Below are 18,945 nucleotides of genomic sequence, written 5' to 3'. Positions count from 1 at the left end.
TAAAAATCAATGAGCCATCACAATCAATCACCATCAGACAAGTTGTAGCCATGTTCCAGTGCGATCCTCAGATTCACCTTACTTAACGCTTCTCGACAAATCCACAAAATATTTGGGTGAGACGGAAAAGCTTAGAACGGAGGACTACTGAGGGTAAAGAAAGCTGATTTTCACTTCTTCAGTAGTTCTATCGTTGGACAATACACAAATCATCGTAAAGACGTGACAAACCACAGAATGTTACCCTAGTTCAGCATCACTTCCTCACATGGAGATTCAGAAGAGAAAGAATTTCATTTTGTGTATAGCACACCTGTTCTACTAGCACAAAAGCAGGGAGATTCTGTGTGCCACTAATATGACTTCTTCAAAAGCTACAGTTCAAAAGATGGACGGTGTTCACATCAGTCTATATTACCTAACCCTACCTCAATATTTCAAATTATAACAAGCTGATAAAAACAGTTCTCTAATTACTAGGTTCTAGTGACAATTATAATCACTGGTACACAAACAAGTCCTTATCGTTAATTCTAACTAATATTTCAATAAGTAACAGACAAACATTATTCTCAATAAAATCTTCTCGGGCGACAAGCCACGTCAGTTGTGGCCCGACATTTCAGAGAGCGTCTCCACCTCCGTCATCAGGGGAATGAAGTGAAAATTGACATTGATGATGATGATGATGATGTGGCCTCGCGCTTAAGGAGATTCAATGACGCGTTCAGTCACACGTTGCAGGAATAATGCTTTGTAACTTTGGCTCCGGTACCTTAAGAATACAAACTGTCTACAAACCAACTGATTTCTGCAATAACCATTAGACTTATATTTAAATATAGGTTATAAGTCTAAAAAGTACGCTGATGATTCACGTGGTGGTGATGAAGTCTCTTATGGCACCATTTGCCATTTTAGTAAGTTTACCATTATTAATGCATATTGAGATTTTATGAAGGAGAAGGAGTCGGAGTCCATCTCCACCAGGTACACCCTAATATCCACAAAGGAGTTTCTAGCGATAACAAACAATAATACCTGATCATACAGCATTGATGGTACGGTGGAGAAGTGTTCTTCATCATGAAAGTTCAGGAAGCCTGTTTCCATGACAGGTTTCTTGTACTGGAGAGTTATCAGCCTGAAATGAATAATCTTATACAGCACGGCCAGAACTTCGATTTCAAAACACAGGAAATAGCACTCTGGGGAAATAAAATGTAAAAAAACTTTGCAACACACAGACTATATAGCACATGCCACCACCTGCCATGGAACTTATCAAAATCTGTAATTTATAAGCACTTACACATGCATAATACCATACTCTGGCATAACCTAATGCCACCAAATACACTTTTGCTGGGAAAATATATTTGTTTCAATGTTGCTAGTGTAACTATAATTGTCAGATAGTAAACATCAAAATGCTATGTGTGTGTGTGTGTGTGTGCAAGAGGCAAATGCAAACAGAAAATAATTTATTTACATTCCATCAATCCTTCATAGGCCTACGCCAAGAACATGTCATACCACAAACACAATACTTGTTTCTAATACAAATATAAATTATATAGCAAAAGGCTGTAATACTGTAAGTCTATAAAGATAAAGGCAGATGTACCCATTTGCTTTAATCATGAAGATGTCTAAGGGAGTGGAATTAAATCTCCATGCATTCTTAACTCCTTCACTGTGGAGCTTGATGTAATGCCAAGCACACTACCATCCAATTTTCAAGGAACTAGCATTGTTGAAATTTCAAACTTTGCAGACCTGCAGATCTCTCATTTAAGTGTCAATATTTTTCCTGGATGGGACAATAAGTTGTTTTTGCCTACGCTACATGCAATTTTACCCATAAGATGTGGGAAGCTTCAACTTCGTATTTCAAGTCCCAAATTGTCGTTAACATCGTCATGTTATGCAGTAGTCATGGCTTCTTTTACACATAAGCACAATGCAAAAGATGACCTTAACATACACTTATTTGCAGATTCTGAATCTGATGACAAATGTCAGGAGAATAAGTGCTCTAAAGAATAAAATAAAATTTTAAAAAAATTCCAATTTACTTGTATAGAAAAGGAATTTTAAACTAACAACAATTATGCAGACAAATAGATAAACCTTAACACTATATGGGCCTAAGTAGTCACCTTCACACTCCATTTTACTCTGGGGAATATCACAACACCCAATCTATACATATGGCCCCACAGCCACTTCTGGGGAAATTCAACAGACAGCAAAAAAGTATTTTACATTCAAAAGAGGATCATTAGAAAAATGGCAGGTACTAAAAGGACAGCCTCTTGTAGGCAATTATTTAAAAAGTTTCATATTCTTGCTCTAACTATTATCATTTGTAGTGGATAACATGGTAAAATTTCAAACAAATTCAGATATTCACAATATAAGAACAAGGTACAGATATAACCTCCACGTGCCAAATTCTAACCTCAGTAAATATCAAAAATGAGTTTACTATACTAGAATTAAGTCATTCAATAATCTTCCACCTACTATAAAATGTTTAAACCATGACATAACAAAGTTCAAGCAAGCGTTAAAGGGGTATCACCTATCTCACTCCTACTCAGTAGAACAATTTATAAACACATATAAGTAAAGATGGTGATGGTTTCTAATTATAATTATTTTGCTATAATACTGTACATTTCAAAAATCTGTGAATAGCATTTATATCTTTGTATTTATATTTGTACTAGAAACAAGTATTGTATTTGTGCTATGACCTGTTCTACATCCTTGGCTTGGGTTTATGAAGGATCTACAGAATGCACATAAATTCTATTCTATTTTATTCAACATAACAATGAAGAGAAAAGTTTCTGTTCCTGTAAGCATCAAATCCCAGTCATAAAGAATCCCAGTTCACCAGAAAGCTGAACACTGCTAATATCACAGTTCACCAATAAGGTACTTTAGGCCTATTTACTACTAGCGTGTCTCAAACACATGCTTCTGTGACATGGCTCAGAGAACAAAGTGTGCAAATGAGTCCTGTATTAAAGTATAAAGCAATGACTTTCAACAGAGAAGATAAATCACATAAAATGTATGAATTCCACTTTAAATACTTTGGTACAGATTACAACTTCATCATACAAGGTTTATAGCTTAATTCTGAGATGCAAGCTGCTAATGAATTGCTAATTTAAATTATTTGGACTTTTTCAATCATTATGCTTCCTCAGGTGAAACTACACAGTTAAGCCTGTTAGAAGCAGCTAATCTCCATCTGCAGATGACTGAGAGAGTCCAAAAAATTGTAATTACTAATTCAACACCACTGTCAATAATATTTAAAGATAAGATAATAATGGTCTCATCTTCCCAGAAAACCGCTTTTGTTTCAAACACGAAACAGAAATTCCTGCGCATTTATAACAATTCGAGATCTAAAAGGTGGCTTCTTATGGCAAAACGTACTAATCTTTAAATGAAATTACCTGATGGCATTATACTATTTACTGGAGGCAATCACCGACTGCTACAAAATTGAGGTTATAAAACGATGTTGGTGTGTATGTGTATTCCCCACAAAACAGCAACCTCAATCCCTCGATCGAGTATTGTACATAATTAAACTTCCAAATTTAGTCAATGTCGTACACAGCGAGACCCGGTATTGGAAAGAAATAAAACACTTCAGTAAGAACTTGCCCCACTACTTACTAGATATGTACGAACTTTTTCTCAAAATAAAAAGATAAAATAAGATTTTTGAGGTTCATGTACATATGGGTAAGTATATTTCTGGGCCTGAATTGCACATATGACTATTGCAGGTGTACGGCCGGCGCCAAATATTACATGCCACAAAGCATGGAAATTCCGCGTTCAACACTTGCCGGATTACAACGATATGGAATGAAGTTCTCTTCTGTGTGACACCTAAGGCTTCATTCGAAACACATAATTTGTATAGACGTACACTAATGAAAAACCTACATGCCCTTTCACATAACTTATTAATAAAAGGTCGTGATATTTTTAGGCGAAAGAAAATAGGCACAACAAAAAAAACACGCTCCCAAATCTACCACATATTCCGAGTATGAGACTGTTAACATCTTATTATCAACCTACAACACTCTTATACAAACAGAGATAATCATAAATTATGACGTTACATCATTAAGTACATTATTTAATGTACACTTACAGTGTAATCCGAAAGTACCAATATTTGTCACATGTGGTTCCTTACTCGCTTGCATGCACATCAACACACGCGCACACACACACAATACCCGACCAGCACCACTGATCACGTGGGTAGATTTTTCTACTTTCCCCTATAGATGGCAGAATTTTAAACGAAAAATAGTTTGAATAGAAACCCATCATGATGTCAGACACCGCTTATTAAAAACTTTTATTCCAGAAAATGTGCGTTAAAATATAATTCCACAATTTAACTCATTACGTAATATGAATTTACAGTCAAAGTTATGAATGAGCAAAACGCTCATTCATAATTAATACTAATGAAAGGAAAGCAAAATCATAACAGCAGAAATTAAATTCCTTTTAGGAAACAGATGGACCATAAAATATATTTGAACAAAATGAAGTACACACACAATCAGACTCACAATTCAAGGAAAATTACAGAACGACAAAAACCATGGTCATCAAATTCCCATTCAATATTGTAATTTAAAATTCTTTGTTAACATGGACAAAGTCCTCTTGAGGCCCTACATATACTGGCATAAGATGAAAACAAGCCATTATGCCAAAGATGTGGAAAGCTGATAATACAAAATTACTCATTCATCAGAATATTCTTAGCATAAATAAGATAAAAATATTAAATGATACCAAAAGGATATGAAACATTTCCAATTGTATCTAAAAGGAGGAGTTCCAATCAAAAAGCCTGATTTACTGTAGATTTCTAATCCTACAATCCTTGCACTTAAAATGTTTATCCAACAGAATGCCTGTCCTTTAGTCCAAGTGAAGAACATGAATGGAGGATGTTTAAGAACAGGTGTTGACAGACTATGGGCCTACAGGAAAATTGTACAATGAGGAGCTTTTATATCTGTAATTTCCATCAAATATTATTATGGTTATGAAATCAAGAAACATGAGACCAAAGGGCATGTAGCATGCATACAAATTTTACAGGAAGAAAATTAGGTGGGAGATCAGTCAGGAGACTTACGAGTATGCATAGGTCAGAATGGATATTAAAAAAATACAATCTGAAAAAAAAAAAGTGGACTGGACTCATCTGGCTCAGGACAGGTTCACACAGCAGGCTTATTTGAACACAGTAATAAGGCTTCAGGTTCTAAGAAATGCAGAGATCTTTTTTGACTAGCTGAGTGACTATTATCTACTTTGTGCCATGGAACTGCTTAATTAGTTCTACGGATCTTGCAACTGGTGCAAATCTCACGGAACCTAGTTCAGCATGGAAGGTGTTCATCAACAGTTGGACACAATTTCTATGAAATGTGTTGCTATGCAGATAGCGACACTACACAATCAAATAAAAGCATAGAACATGGACTATGGAATAAACACAGAAAAGGATACGAGGCTTTGCATCTGTACCTCTTAACAAGGATTTCTGAATACAATCTTTAATGAATAGAAAGGAAAAAAAAGCTTCTATTAAGGAATGTCAACTGTTTGTACATAAAATGCTTTTCCTTTGAAGATGCCACCTTAATGAACTTAAAATCCTTCTGGGACAACCTTTGCAACCTTCCGAGGTTCCTTGATGAAGGTTTTCGGGCATTGCATCTCCATCCAGCTCACAGGAACCATCGCAGAACCTAAGACAGAAGACAGTATTCAAGAATATTTGTGTCAACCTGGAAGTTTTATGTTGGCAAGTTCTGCGTAAGATTTATTACAGACATATTAGAATGTGCTTGCAGAAATATTACCAACAATTAACGAGATCAGAAAGTTGCAATCTGCACACAGTTTCCACATGTTCTTTGCAGCCAGGCATATATATCATATACGTCCAGACAGCATAACGATTGTGCGAGTTACCAATTTAGAGTCTCACAGTGATTCATCTGACCTCCTAAATTAATAAATAAAATTCTAGGTATCATTACCCTTGTGCGCTACTTCCTACAATCCAATGTAGCTCAAAAGTTAGCTTCCTCGGCTTGTGTAAAGACACCAAGAGTAATTAAAAACCCTCTAGGGTCACATTTTCTTTGGTCTATCTTCAGTCTACTGATTGTAAATGCAAATATGTTACAGAAGTTATTACTACAATTAGGAGCTATTATCATCATCATCATTAGTGAGATTCTATGTTAATTGCCTGATGACCTAAAAATGTTGTCGCCATGTTTGTAATTGTTGGACTTAAAAACAATATTTCATGTATAGACTCATTTGCAGGCAAATTTATAATCAATCTCGATACCAAATTTATATGCCTGGCCATAACGACTCATTAGTTACTGCTGTTAACACTGAAGAGAATGTACATTTCTGAATCATTTTAACGCAATTTGCATATTTTTCAATTACCTGTTACTATCACTGCAGGGAACTACATTAAGCAGGGAAAATGTCATTCCTGCCCTACAACGTTTCACATATCACCACCAACTGTTATTATCAACTGCAAAAAAATAAGGTGGTGGCCTCCAGTGGCATAACCTTCATATCAAATTTTGAGAAAATGTGTCCAACACCTCTTCAGTTACAAGATGCAAACAAACAGACACAGTTAACATATACAGAACGATTCAAAAGGTTAGGGCAAAACTGAAGGAGCGTATTGAGGGACTCAGAGAGAACAACTTTCGAATAGGAATCCATGTCCTCCGATGTTATCCTGAGTCAGTCGAGGCCGTTGAAGATGGACGTCTGATAACATACCGCTGAAATAATCTTACTTTGCTATTCTACTAGCTTAATTTTGTTTTTTTATTAATGTACAATGATTAAATTAGCAATCTTACAAACCAAATTTACAACAGGTATGTTATCAGACGTCACTATCTTCATTGGCCTCGACTGACTCACGATAACTTCGGAGGACATGGATTCCTATTCGAAAGTTGTTCTCTCCGAGTCCCTCTATACGCTACTTCAGTTTTGCCCTAACCTTCTGAATCACCCTGTACACATTTATACCAATGCACCTTGTGCAAAGTGTGCATGATAACCAACTTCGTGATAGAGAATCTTCCTCGAAGAGTCAACAGTTAATCAGCATGTCATAAAATCATTCTTTATGGAACATTAATGTTCACAGAAACCAGCCACTGAACTATGTTCTGCCAGTTCTTTCCTGGTCATGTCTTCATTTTAATATTCTCCTCCAATCTACATCTGCACATTCCCTTGAGGTTCTCAAATAAAACATACATAGTTGTTGGAATATGGCTGTCTTCTGGGTCATTGCGCCATGTAGTCTGGTAGAAGTTTACCAATGTTTCAGAAGTTCTTCCCACCTCCAACATCGCCCTGATGACGGAGGCAGCAAGGACCTCTGAAACGTCAGTAAACTTCTACGAGACTACATGGCGTGACGACCCAGAAGACAGCCACCTCCAGACTCGCCACCATAAAAACATCTAATCCTACTACATAGGTGTTGTTTCATCCAGCAGCTACACGACAACTTCCGTAACATTCTTATAAAAAGTTTTTAATGTGTTCACAATATACAACAAACAATTCTCAACTAGAATGCCTTTACACATGTGCAAAAATGTGCAGCTATAATTCTGACGCCGGCCCGTACCTGAGTCGCTGTACGCCATCACAACACCAAGCTCATTCTCTGCTGTTGATAAGTGATACGTGTGCACTTCAGTGACTGGAAGCTGGGAGTGTGATAAGGAATCTTGAACAAAGTTTTTGCATAAAACTCCAGCACATTCACTGATAAATTTTAATGGAACTGTCACTTCTTGGCTCCTGGCAGGAAATGCATGACAAGCACTGTTACATAAAAGCAATCAAAATAAATTCACCTTTTTCTTTAAGAGGTGCTAAAAGTTGGCCAGGAATTGACAGTTGCAGTCTGGTTCATCGGTGAACATTATATATAATCTGCAAGATTACATACAAAGAAAAAGCGTCAATATTCTACACCATTCCATAAATAGCAAGCCTCTGACACTAGAAAAGGAGATAAGGATCAAATGCTTAAGCCTCTTCAGCAAACGTCCACAAAATGTCACTACACCGTAAAGGTATCCCCAAGACAAGGACTGAAGTCCAGTCTAAAACCTGGGGATTATGCCTCATAATATCAAGAACATGAGCACAAAAGTCAAACCTTGACTAAGGGGCCAGAATTCTAATAAATTCTTATTTTTATGAACAAAAGTTGAGAAGGATACGACCCTGGCCAATATAATATCGCCTGGTCTGAAGCTTTTTATCATCTCCACATTGTTTTTCTCTGTTGCACGAACATCTTCTTTGAGTACGACAGCTCGGTAAGGTCGTGTCAGAACCGTGTCACCAATACATTTAATGACACATTTGCAGAACCTCTGGGTCACTATAGTCACCTGTCACAAAACAGAATAACATGATAAAAATCATCATAATCACAGATACTTGCCTGAGCAACAAATTTCAGACGCTGGCTGTATCAGAATCTTCAAAAGTTACTAAATCCACGTGAATAGAGAGAACTCAATTCCTCTCTATGGCAGATTTTTTTTTTTTTTTTTTTTTTTTTTGAAGATATTATACAAACTCTAGGAGGTGAGAAGATTAAGTTGATGAGCAGGTCAGGAATGTTTTTACATACCTAAAAGTTCAAAGGTGTCTGGCATGGCTTTGCTAATGAACTGTGTCCTGACCCAATAGAACTCAATCCACATCCTACCATCCAATTTCTTATTAAGATCTATTTTAATATTATCCTCACATCAACATTTATGTCTCCAAAATGCTTTCCTCCCTTGAGGTTATCTGCCAAAAACCTTGTATGCATTTCTCACTTCCCCCCCTACACAGTACATGTCCACCTCATCCTCCTTGACTTTATTTCATAGTTTGAAAATAACAACAAAATAGTAACTCTCAGAAAGATGGCAAATCCAAAATTTATTTAATGATAATTTCACAACTGCTACTACCCTAACACTAACTCTTTGAATTTATTATATACAAGGTTTGTATGGGTGGCACTAATGCAACTCAATCACAAACATATGACATAATATCTGCCTTATTTTGACTAAAAGAACAGGATACATGCACTCTGTTCCATTGCAAATCAGCCCATGCAGGTAATGCTAAAAAAAATTAGTTGCTGCTGCTTATATCTTACAGTACCTTGGCCGTCACTATATCACCTGGAGCCGGGATAATTCCCTGTTCTTTGGTGCTGTGCACTTCGATTATGGAAGACTGCAACAACAAAAAATGCTTATTAAGGCACTAAAATCCTCTTGGGCGATCAGATGCGTCTTAGTTCAGTAAAAGAAAAAAAAGTTTCGAACACCCATAGTCTCCACCATCAGGGTCGATGTCTTCGAAACTGTGGTTCTTACTTCACCTTCGATGTGCATTTATTCATCACAAAAGTTACAAATACGACTTAACGCTTGTAAAGATTATACAGAATGTAAAACGTTAAAGCCCATGCATGACAATGAAAACCATGGTCTTTCAAACAAAATTAAGCAAAATACCCTTTCCTCCTTTACGACGTTCACAACACCAGCAAGTGTCGAATATATATATCCATTCCTCTCATATGTACCGCAACCAGAGATATGTTGCTTGTCAGCCAGATATAACCTCTGACCTACGAATTACAAAACACATTATACTCATAAACTGGCATGCAAAACCTCAGTACGATACGTTTTCGTGCAACATAACCTAATTACAATACGCAATTCTTTAATTAATACAACCATTTCTTACAAAAAAATAGTAAATTCAAGAGTTACAAATGTATTAAATCGTATCTGACCGGGTATACACACGAAATCTGTGTTCTCCATTCTAATTCTAGTGATATACAATACTTCAAACTATAACCTAAAGAAACTATTTTATCCTACATAACGACCATACGCTATTGCAAACAATGTATTCTCTGACAGCAATGGTGCCAACATTTGAAACTGCGTATATGTATCATACAATCTCAACAGCAAATTCTCGTTTTGGTCACAAGGCTCTGTTTATCATTTCCAGCAATGCGTTTCGTACTCAGGAACGGTGTTATCTAAGAAGAGACGATGTCTTGTGCAGAACTCCGCCCTTAGTTAGCTTTTCCGTTGGTTGTTCATAGCAATGAACTGCAATCAGAAATTCTTGTACGTAGGTTATCGCGGCTGGAGTTCAAAGCATAATTTTCGTTTTTGCGAAAGCCGCGTCTTATATTTGGCGGCAACAAATATTTCGGCAAACATTGCAGTCACCATTTCCAAGGTGGATGAAACGGGGTGACATACAAATTAAAAATCTGGTAGCAATAACAGAGCAAATGCACCAGAACTGTTATGCTATGCATGCATTTCATAACTTGCTATTAAATAGAATGCTGAAGAACAATATTTATAAATATTGTAAGCATTCATATAACCTAATATATCTTGAATAAACATTTCCTTGGATATTAATTCCAAAGATATGGTGGTGTAGAGAAGAATACACAGCGTACAGTCACCCCTTTTATTTGGCAGTTTAACTCAGTGTTACTGTATATGATTTAAATATTAATATACCATAACCATATATATTACATTACATTTCAATGCAGTATGTTACATATTAAATTACAGTTACATTTTAAAACCCCCGTTATCCTACACATTTCAACACAATTATGCCATTTTCATACATACATACATCTTTATTACATTCCATGGATCCATAAGTTAGTCAGATGACAATAGGATGTGGAATAAGTCATAATAATATAATACATGTTATACAAATACAAGTCATACTATTATATAAATATCACATAATACAAACAAAGGGTTCACCTAAAGAAATGATAAGTTACAAATAAATCCACCCATTACATACAATAGATAAATTACGACTTACTTGTAAACATTAGAAAATCATCGACAGAGTAAAAGGAGTGTGTAATTAAGTATCTTTTTGATGCTGGTTTAAATTGTGCCTTTTTATTTACAATACTTGTGAGACTGTTGAAAATGTTGATCCCTGCATAATATGCACTCTTCCGAAAACATGAGAGGTTGGCAACTGGTCTATGAAGCTGATTTTTATTCCTTGTGTTGACGCTGTATACAGCAGAATTAGTTTGAAAGAGTTCTTGGTTATTTACAATAAATTTCATTAACGAGAATATGTATTCACATGGAAGAGCTAAGATCTCTAATCTCTTAAACAGACTTCTACATGAATTCCTAGGTTTAACACCAGCCATTAATCTAACATATGAGCTTCAATTATCCTTTTTTAAAAACCTGCCTGGCAGCTTATTATATAAAACTGGATAACTCCTAATACACCGTTGTGATGGTCTACAGTAGCGTACAGCTTTATAATAGTGTACATTATAGACAGTGTTCATTTGTTGTAATTACTGTTGCGGCCCAATTTCAATTATTTTCATCTTGGTATTTTTGCTTGGATGTGCTGTCAGTGGCTGCAGATATAATATAGTTTTCAGCATAATAATCTGAATTACTAGTGCTCAAGACAGGAAGGTTTTTAACTGAAACTCATATGTTTTAATTTACAGTATAACTAGGAAGTTATAAATAATGCATTAGATAGAAACTTAAAATAGGCAGCATAAATAATTACATCAAATGAACAGCGTAAAGTATCAGAAGAGTGATGGAGTAACTAATATGCTGCCCAGGAGTTATTTAAAACAGGAAGTTACAATGGAACAAAAAGTTATAAATAGCATGTTGATAGAAATGTATATACAATTTCAGAACTTCAATTATTATTTGTAAGCTTTAACAGTTTAATACATAATGACGTAAACCTGAAGATGGCACCACAATGCTGAAAAATTAAGGATAACTAATGTTTTAACATAAAACTGTACTTGTAAATTAAATATTGTATAAGATATTTATATAAAATCAATACATACAGCCAGCGACACTATTGAGGTACAAAAGTCTAACAGTGCAGGCAAACAACTTGGTTGTGATGAAAAATTTAAGTCCAAGGGTCGTGGCAAAACCCCATTCTCATGTAATCTTTCTCAAATCAAACATTCATGTGGTTATGATGGAATATCAACAAAATCACTCAAAAGCTACACAGACTATATTGTTGTTCCCTTAAGTTACCTGTGCAATCAATCAATGACAATAGCAGTTTTCTGAGAACACCTTAAATATTCAAAAGTGAGACCTCTATAAAAAAGGGGGAAAAACACGAACCATTTCATTACAAACAGAATTCTCTAAAATATTTCATTATGTTGTGTATAAGAGAGAAAGCGACTTCTTAAACTCAAACATCATCTTTGCAGCAAAGACTTTGAAAAAATCTCTCAACAGATAAAAACCCTATTCATTTATACAAATTAAAACTTATGTGCTCTTAATAACATTGTGCATGTTGGTTTAATATCTTGCATTTTATAGTGTAATCATGAATTACTACTGACAAAACTAAGTTTTTATGGAATTCAAGGTACAGCTGGTCCTCTGCTATTTCTCATAAATGCCAATGATCTGCCTGCAACCATCAACCCTCAGTCTAAACCTCTACTCTTTGCTGGTGATACTAGTGATATTATTTCACATCCACAAATTATTATTATGAATTATGTCTTTACTAGCTTTAACAAATAGTTTAAAGCCAATAAACTCACATTAAATTTTAACAAAACAATCAAGAAATTTTGTAGTAACAACAAAACTTGTGTTAATCTGAACACTGTGTATAATAAAACGACGACTGACAAGTATAAACAACTAAATTTCTTGGCATAAAAATTGATAATAACTTATATTGTAAAACACATTCTCAATTCATTATCCCTAAACTAAGTTCAGGATGTTTTGCTATGAGGACAATAGCACCAATCACAAAAATAAAAACCTTAAAATCAATCTACTTTGATTACTTCCATTCCATTATGCGTTGTGGGAATAGTATTCTGGGGAAATTTAACAGACCCAAAAAAGTATTTTATGACCAAAATAAATTCGTTAAAATAATGGTACTTTTAAAAGGAGAGAACCTTGTAGACAATTATTTAAAAAGCATAATATTCTCCCACTAGCTAGCAAATTCATATTTGCATTACAACATGTAAAAATTTCAGATGTACACAACTTAAATACAAAATGAAGGCATAACCCTCATGTGCCAAACACTAACCTCAGCAAATACCAAGAATTAGTTTATTACACTGGAATTGAATAATTCAATAATCTTCTTTCTACCATAGAAAGTTTAAATCATTACATAAAAATATTTAAGCCAGCACTAAAAGAGCACTTCTTATCTCATTCCTTCTACACAGTAGAAAAAATTACTTTAAACAATAATTCTCAGTTATTATAAATACGTACAATGACGGTGATGATTCCTTGATGTAATTACTTTACTGTAATACTGTACTATATCAGATATGTCTCTAAATAGCTGTTAAAACTTTGTATTTAATCTGTCGAATTATTACATATTCTACATCCTTGGCTTTGAACTAAGAAGGATCTATGGAATGCAAATAAATTATATTCTATTCTTGATTTATTTTCATATATGGCAGCTGAATAAAAAATATGTAAGTTAAATGATGATCTGGTTTGAAAGGTTCCAAAGTTGAAAACTGTTTACTTACACAAAGTAAAAGATATTAACAGTAAATGTAAATATGTGGATCAAAACAGTGAAACACAAGCCACAGTTCGTGATAACTCAAAAGAAAATAACATCACTGAACCCACAAGATGAAAATACCCATCCTCTCCTTTCCTCTTTTCTGCCAGCCTGTAGAAGAAGCAAGCACAAGGTTGTGATGAAAGACCTTAGTCTTGGAGTCTGTGCTAAAACCCATTCCCATATAATCTAGTTGAATCATCAGACTTTACACCAGTTGAAACAAAAGTTACCACAAAGTTTTCAGGGAAGTCATCGCATGTGATCTGGCTGGAAAAGTTAATGAGTTATTTTATTTAATAACTGATTAATTTGATGTATCATTTAATGAGTTATTTTTATTTACCGTAGTACAGCATGTATAAATTCTGATTCTACTGTATTCACATTTAGAAAGTACTCTACCATTTTTTTAAAAATAAATCTGAAGGCATGTTGCTTAAAAAAATTGATATGTCTCACTCAAATCTTGCCATTCAACTCTAATTCATTCACCCTGATTGGAGTACTTACCAGTTTGGTAAATTCACTACACAAGTCCTATGGCACACATTTCTGTTCCTTCTTGTTTTTGATTTTGCTTATATTCCTATAGATGCCAGCTCAATTTTGGAACCATTGTTTTCTTTGTTTAATACATTTCACTTTTGTGCTTTATTATAGTGCATACTAACATGTTTCTTTTTACATGTATATGTAATCAATTCTAAGAAGGTAGTTAGTTATTTTTCAGATTTTTCAGGCTCTGATGACGGAGGCAGTATGACCTCTGAAACGTTGGTTAACATCGACCAGACTACACAGCGCAACAACCCAGAAGACAGAAATCTTCATACTCACCGCTGTGAAAACTTCAAATCATACACAGTTATTTTTCACTTTAATATCTTATCTATGTTGTATTCAATAATTACTTTCTTAAAACTTTGTTATAAAACAGAATTTATTTACATTCCATACAATCTTCATAGACCTAAGCCAAGGATGCAGAATGCGTGCTTTTACATTTAATTATGACATATCAAATATCAATGTATGTTGAAATACTGGCCATAAAAATGCATGAATGAATAACACAGTAATGATAACAATAAATATTAGTCACTGATAGATCCATTCACAGCCTATATCATATCAAATGTTGATTTTCTTGCACACAGGTGTTATGGCACTGGAAGATACATACAGAAGCTTCATGTCACACCTTCTGATTCTGCATGGTCTGACTTTCTCGTGTTGCTGGTTTATAATTGTACATGAAAATTGAGCATATAACAAGGGAAGCACCTAGCACAAACTGAAGAGTGATATGAAAGTCAAACAGGTATATGGATGCAACACATGAGATAACAATTGCCAAAGATGTGGCAAAGCCCTTCAGAATATTGTCAGCATACTTCACAACCAATGCAACCACTAGGCCTCCTCCAGCCTGCAAGGTGACAAGATACCATACAAAGACATCATAACCAAAAAAGAATCCATTACTGTGAATTCTAGTTCCATCATACATAAGGCAAGTGAAGAGTCCAAATGGGAGTGACAGAAAACTTAGCTGCACATTCCTCATCCACACTGAAATGTCTGAGCCTTTCAATATTTTCTCAAAGTATATTCCAGCGAAACCTGACAGAACACAAGCAGAAAGTGCAGCACCAAACCCTAGCAACCGATTCTGTTCAAAACCAGAAGGCAAGTAGGGCATGTCAGTATGAGCTAACTGTACCATCACAACACCAGTAAGAAGAATTACCAAAGCTCCCCACTGAAAGTGTTGGAGACTGCGGCGTAGAATCAATACAGTGAACATGGCTGTTGTGAGAATTTTCAGCTGATAGGTTACTTGGTATGTGGCTGCATCCAGATGAGAAGCCGAGACATACAACAAGTTATTCTGAATTATGTACACAAACGACGGTACACAAACTTTCAGAGTGTCCATTGGCTCTTTTATTATGGTGTTATGCAGAGCTGCTGTTGTTCTTGCAATGGTACCTTCTTCTTGATACACGAACAAAAGGCAAGTCAAGAGCTTCACAACTTCTGACATCACAACCGCTGTCGAAGACATGAACATGTCCCCCGATCGCGTACGGGCATACCTCATACTTAATCCTAAAACAGCGTTTTGCAATGTCAGTGTTACAAGACTCGTATATTTTAACAGTATCATTTTCCTTTGTGAATCCATGACACAAGATTTCCTCTCTGTATTCAATTGTAACAATTCTATTCACAGCTTTCAAAGATACCACACATACCGTGTTCAAACTAGTATGTTTTGGCCACATAGACACCTGAACTCGCACTTGTTCCACTTAAAAAATGACATCATCGCTGCCAAACAAACAGTCGGAGTATTTGACATTGCACGCATTTATAGCATTTGTCTGTCATTCTTGCTACATAATTATAACATTGTCATAGGTCAGCTAACAATAAGTTTTTAATTCAGAAAATTTATTTACACTAATAATGGACTATACCATGATAGCCGCGAAATGCAAAATTGTCCAGAGAGGTTAGAGACACGGTGGAGTCATTGACACGTACAACGTAACGGTATCAACTTTGCATTACCCATTTATTTTCATACAAATTATAATAATATTAATATAACATAATAAGTTATGAAATAATTAGTACGGTAGCTCTGAAGAACACACGGTTTAAGACTATACTCCAAACGTAACACACTCTCTGATATACGTGTGCGATCAACAGGGATAATGTTCACAGTTAAAACAAAATGCAGTAAATTACTACAACCTAAACGAAAGAATGCGCTTATACATCTTCCCGGAAAGTCTGAGAAAAATAACGAAAAATGTATACAATTGAGCACTAAATCTGTCGAGACTGGTAGTATACTGAATCAAGACTTCGCTATGTCTACACCAGGAACCACCAACGAACATGCCTATGGGTACCTAGGTGCTTGGGACAATTTTAAAATTTTATAATTCATTGAATATTCACTGATGGTCGCAACCAAATCTTGGTTCCGTAACATTGAGTTCAAATTATTTAGATACGTATCAGATTTCACATTTAAGTAAGAGGGGGAGTGGATTCAAATGTACCTGGTGGTGATATTTTCTAAGAAAATGGCCTATTACCCATTCCATATTTTGTTTTTGTGAGATGGAGTGTACCAAAACAATTTTGAAAAATGCCATGTTGTAAGAATACAAGGTACAAATCTATTCATAATTTAATTACTTCAATTTGCAATTTCTTGGTAGACTAAATGTTGATTCCCATACTTTTTTTTGTGAGATATACCAAATAGGTTTCTTACAGGTGCTCTGCAAGTCCTCATTCTCTTACTGCATGGGACATCTGGCATTTCATGCTGTTTGGCATAGGATGAATCTTTAACGAAGTCCCACATTGTAAAGTTCAAGGTGACTGTCCAGGGACCTGTGTCAGTAGGAGTCATAATCAAAGAATCTGGTTAATCTGACCAATGCCCTGTCAAGCAACAAAGTCAGTACCTGCAAAAGACTTAGAAATATGTCCCACATGTTAGCACAGGTTTTATCTGCAGCTTTTATTTGTTAATAACAATACTGATTATAAAAACCATGCTAGAAATGTGAAAACTGTTAAGTAAACATGGATGGAGAGTTCAAGGTTTTCACATTAGCTGACTGCTATGTATCTAAAGTTCTATCCTATTATAGCAAAGTAAGAATGTGAGGAGCGTTACCTATGATGATTGGTCACTGGAATAACACTGCCTTTTACTTGATCCTCCCTTACGCATTTAGGTTTCCTAAGAAACCTTCCATGGATCTCCCTTGTCCCCCATACATGCCACATCATCATTCTCAATCTAATAATACTAACATTAGGTGCAGAGTACAGTTGTTACACCTATAATAAAATTACAATACTCATTGAAATTAAGCAGACAGAATACTTACTGGTTCTCTTATTTAATAACGCAGTATTAACTGCTGAGGTTATGACAGATCACACAAATGATGGTAGAATATCAAAAGATAATCAAGAGGGATGAGAAATAAGTGTGCATTATTGTTTCGAAAGAATACATACAGGATGATACACGACAAAATGTTAACTTGAGGAACTTCATTCTGAAGTCATTCCAAGTTACAGATGTCACGTGAACATGGGCACAATTCTCATACCTCAATCACCTCCCTGGATTGATCACCTAATCTCCAGATCTCAACCCCCTAAATGTTTGTCTGTGGGGGCACTTGAAAAATCTGGGGTAACAGCAAAAAATGGAAGCACATTCCGCAACGCTCTGTTGCACTCTGGATGCTGCATGATACATGCGCACAATTCAGAAGTGCCAGGATGTTCCTGAGGCTCGAAGTGATCATTTTGAAAATTCATTGTAAATTAAGCAATAAAAACTTTACCTACATACTTGTTTCCCTATCATAATTTTTTAAACATTCAGATATTGATAAATCTGTAACCATGGAGACTGGATCTATGTTTATGTTGACACTTGTGACTGAGAATGACCTCAGGAATAAGATTCTACAGTTACAGTACAAAGTCATGAATCCATCCATCCAGTGCCGCTACAGCCCAAGTCGTGTCATGGCCTCCCTCGGGGTTTTGCCATAATTAGGTTTTATGATGTGGGGTCATTAGCCTCACGATCAACCCCCAGCAATCCTGGAGGACTGATGGGTTGCTTCTTCGTGTGGTTTCTCGCCACCAACCTGCCCAGCTTTTGCAGCCCTGCCAGTATAGGTTGGTAGGTCATTGAAACACAAGCTTCACCACCACGTCAAGGTCGCATAACTCATAGGTGGAGAAAATCACGAATCACCGCATATATATATTCCTTACAAAGCAATGTTACGTGTCATCTCGCAATTTTTGTCCAAATTTCGCAGACACCATTATAAATATAAAAACAGACAACAAAACTGTATTACAAGTATTATCCTGGCTTTATTTATGAGATCTAAATGGTAACAACTGGCGACTATAAATTCTCATTTTGAAACAAGAAAATGGGAGACTGAGGTTACACGGTTCTAAAAATTGAAAAAATTATGCCTTGTTGAAAAATGTTATTAATTTTTATGTCACTTTCGTTCTATAGTTCTTTCT

At 35.5% G+C, this 18,945-nt stretch overlaps 3 protein-coding genes across 5 annotated transcripts in view; all 3 read right to left on the bottom strand.

Moving 5' to 3' along the window:
* The window catches only part of srl (PGC-1 family member spargel), a 29,753-nt gene extending 25,333 nt beyond the window's left edge, over positions 1-4,420 (bottom strand). For 2 of the 3 annotated variants that reach the window (XM_087349740.1, XM_022057305.2), the window contains exons 1-2: positions 4,196-4,420; positions 1,042-1,144 (exon numbers count right to left, since the gene is read on the bottom strand). In XM_087349740.1, the coding sequence (XP_087205866.1) occupies positions 1,042-1,113 (72 nt within the window). In that variant the 5' untranslated portion in view covers positions 1,114-1,144; positions 4,196-4,420. Of the gene's footprint in view, positions 1-1,041; positions 1,145-3,479; positions 4,129-4,195 lie in introns of those variants that run through there. The other variant, XM_087349741.1, reaches the window with a different exon arrangement.
* Positions 4,421-4,552: 132 nt separating this feature from the next.
* Positions 4,553-10,111, bottom strand: Csl4 (exosome component 1 Csl4). The gene is made up of 6 exons (XM_022057320.2): positions 9,971-10,111; positions 9,684-9,799; positions 9,325-9,399; positions 8,376-8,549; positions 7,772-7,853; positions 4,553-5,825 (listed from the first exon to the last, which is right to left on the bottom strand). The coding sequence occupies exons 1-6, from the start codon at positions 9,999-10,001 to the stop codon at positions 5,725-5,727; spliced, it is 579 nt and encodes a 192-aa protein (XP_021913012.1). The 5' UTR covers positions 10,002-10,111; the 3' UTR covers positions 4,553-5,724.
* Positions 10,112-10,663: 552 nt separating this feature from the next.
* Positions 10,664-18,939, bottom strand: Ugalt (UDP-galactose transporter). The gene has a single exon (XM_022057315.2). The coding sequence runs from the start codon at positions 16,028-16,030 to the stop codon at positions 15,038-15,040; it is 993 nt and encodes a 330-aa protein (XP_021913007.1). The 5' UTR covers positions 16,031-18,939; the 3' UTR covers positions 10,664-15,037.
* Positions 18,940-18,945: the final 6 nt, after the last annotated feature.

The sequence above is a fragment of the Zootermopsis nevadensis genome, unplaced genomic scaffold, assembly GCF_977971745.1.
Source record: "Zootermopsis nevadensis isolate Lab colony 2312 unplaced genomic scaffold, Znev_1.0 Znev_ptg000016l, whole genome shotgun sequence".
NCBI classification, from domain to species: Eukaryota; Metazoa; Arthropoda; class Insecta; order Blattodea; family Termopsidae; genus Zootermopsis; species Zootermopsis nevadensis.
Note: the sequence above shows the minus strand (reverse complement) of the source record. Positions and strands in the feature narration are given on the sequence as shown.

Bases quoted from the DNA above. Each gene is read 5' to 3' on its own strand.
- Ugalt (XM_022057315.2), bottom strand. From the start codon at position 16,030: ATGGATTCACAAAGGAAAATGATACTGTTAAAATATACGAGTCTTGTA.
- Csl4 (XM_022057320.2), bottom strand. From the start codon at position 10,001: ATGGAGAACACAGATTTCGTGTGTATACCCG. The intron at 7,854-8,375 runs GTATCCTTCTCA...TCACACTCCCAG, and splicing joins ATATTATATTGGCCAGGGTC to CTTCCAGTCACTGAAGTGCA. The intron at 5,826-7,771 runs GTACGGGCCGGC...CTTCTGTCTTAG, and splicing joins GATGGCGTACAGCGACTCAG to GTTCTGCGATGGTTCCTGTG.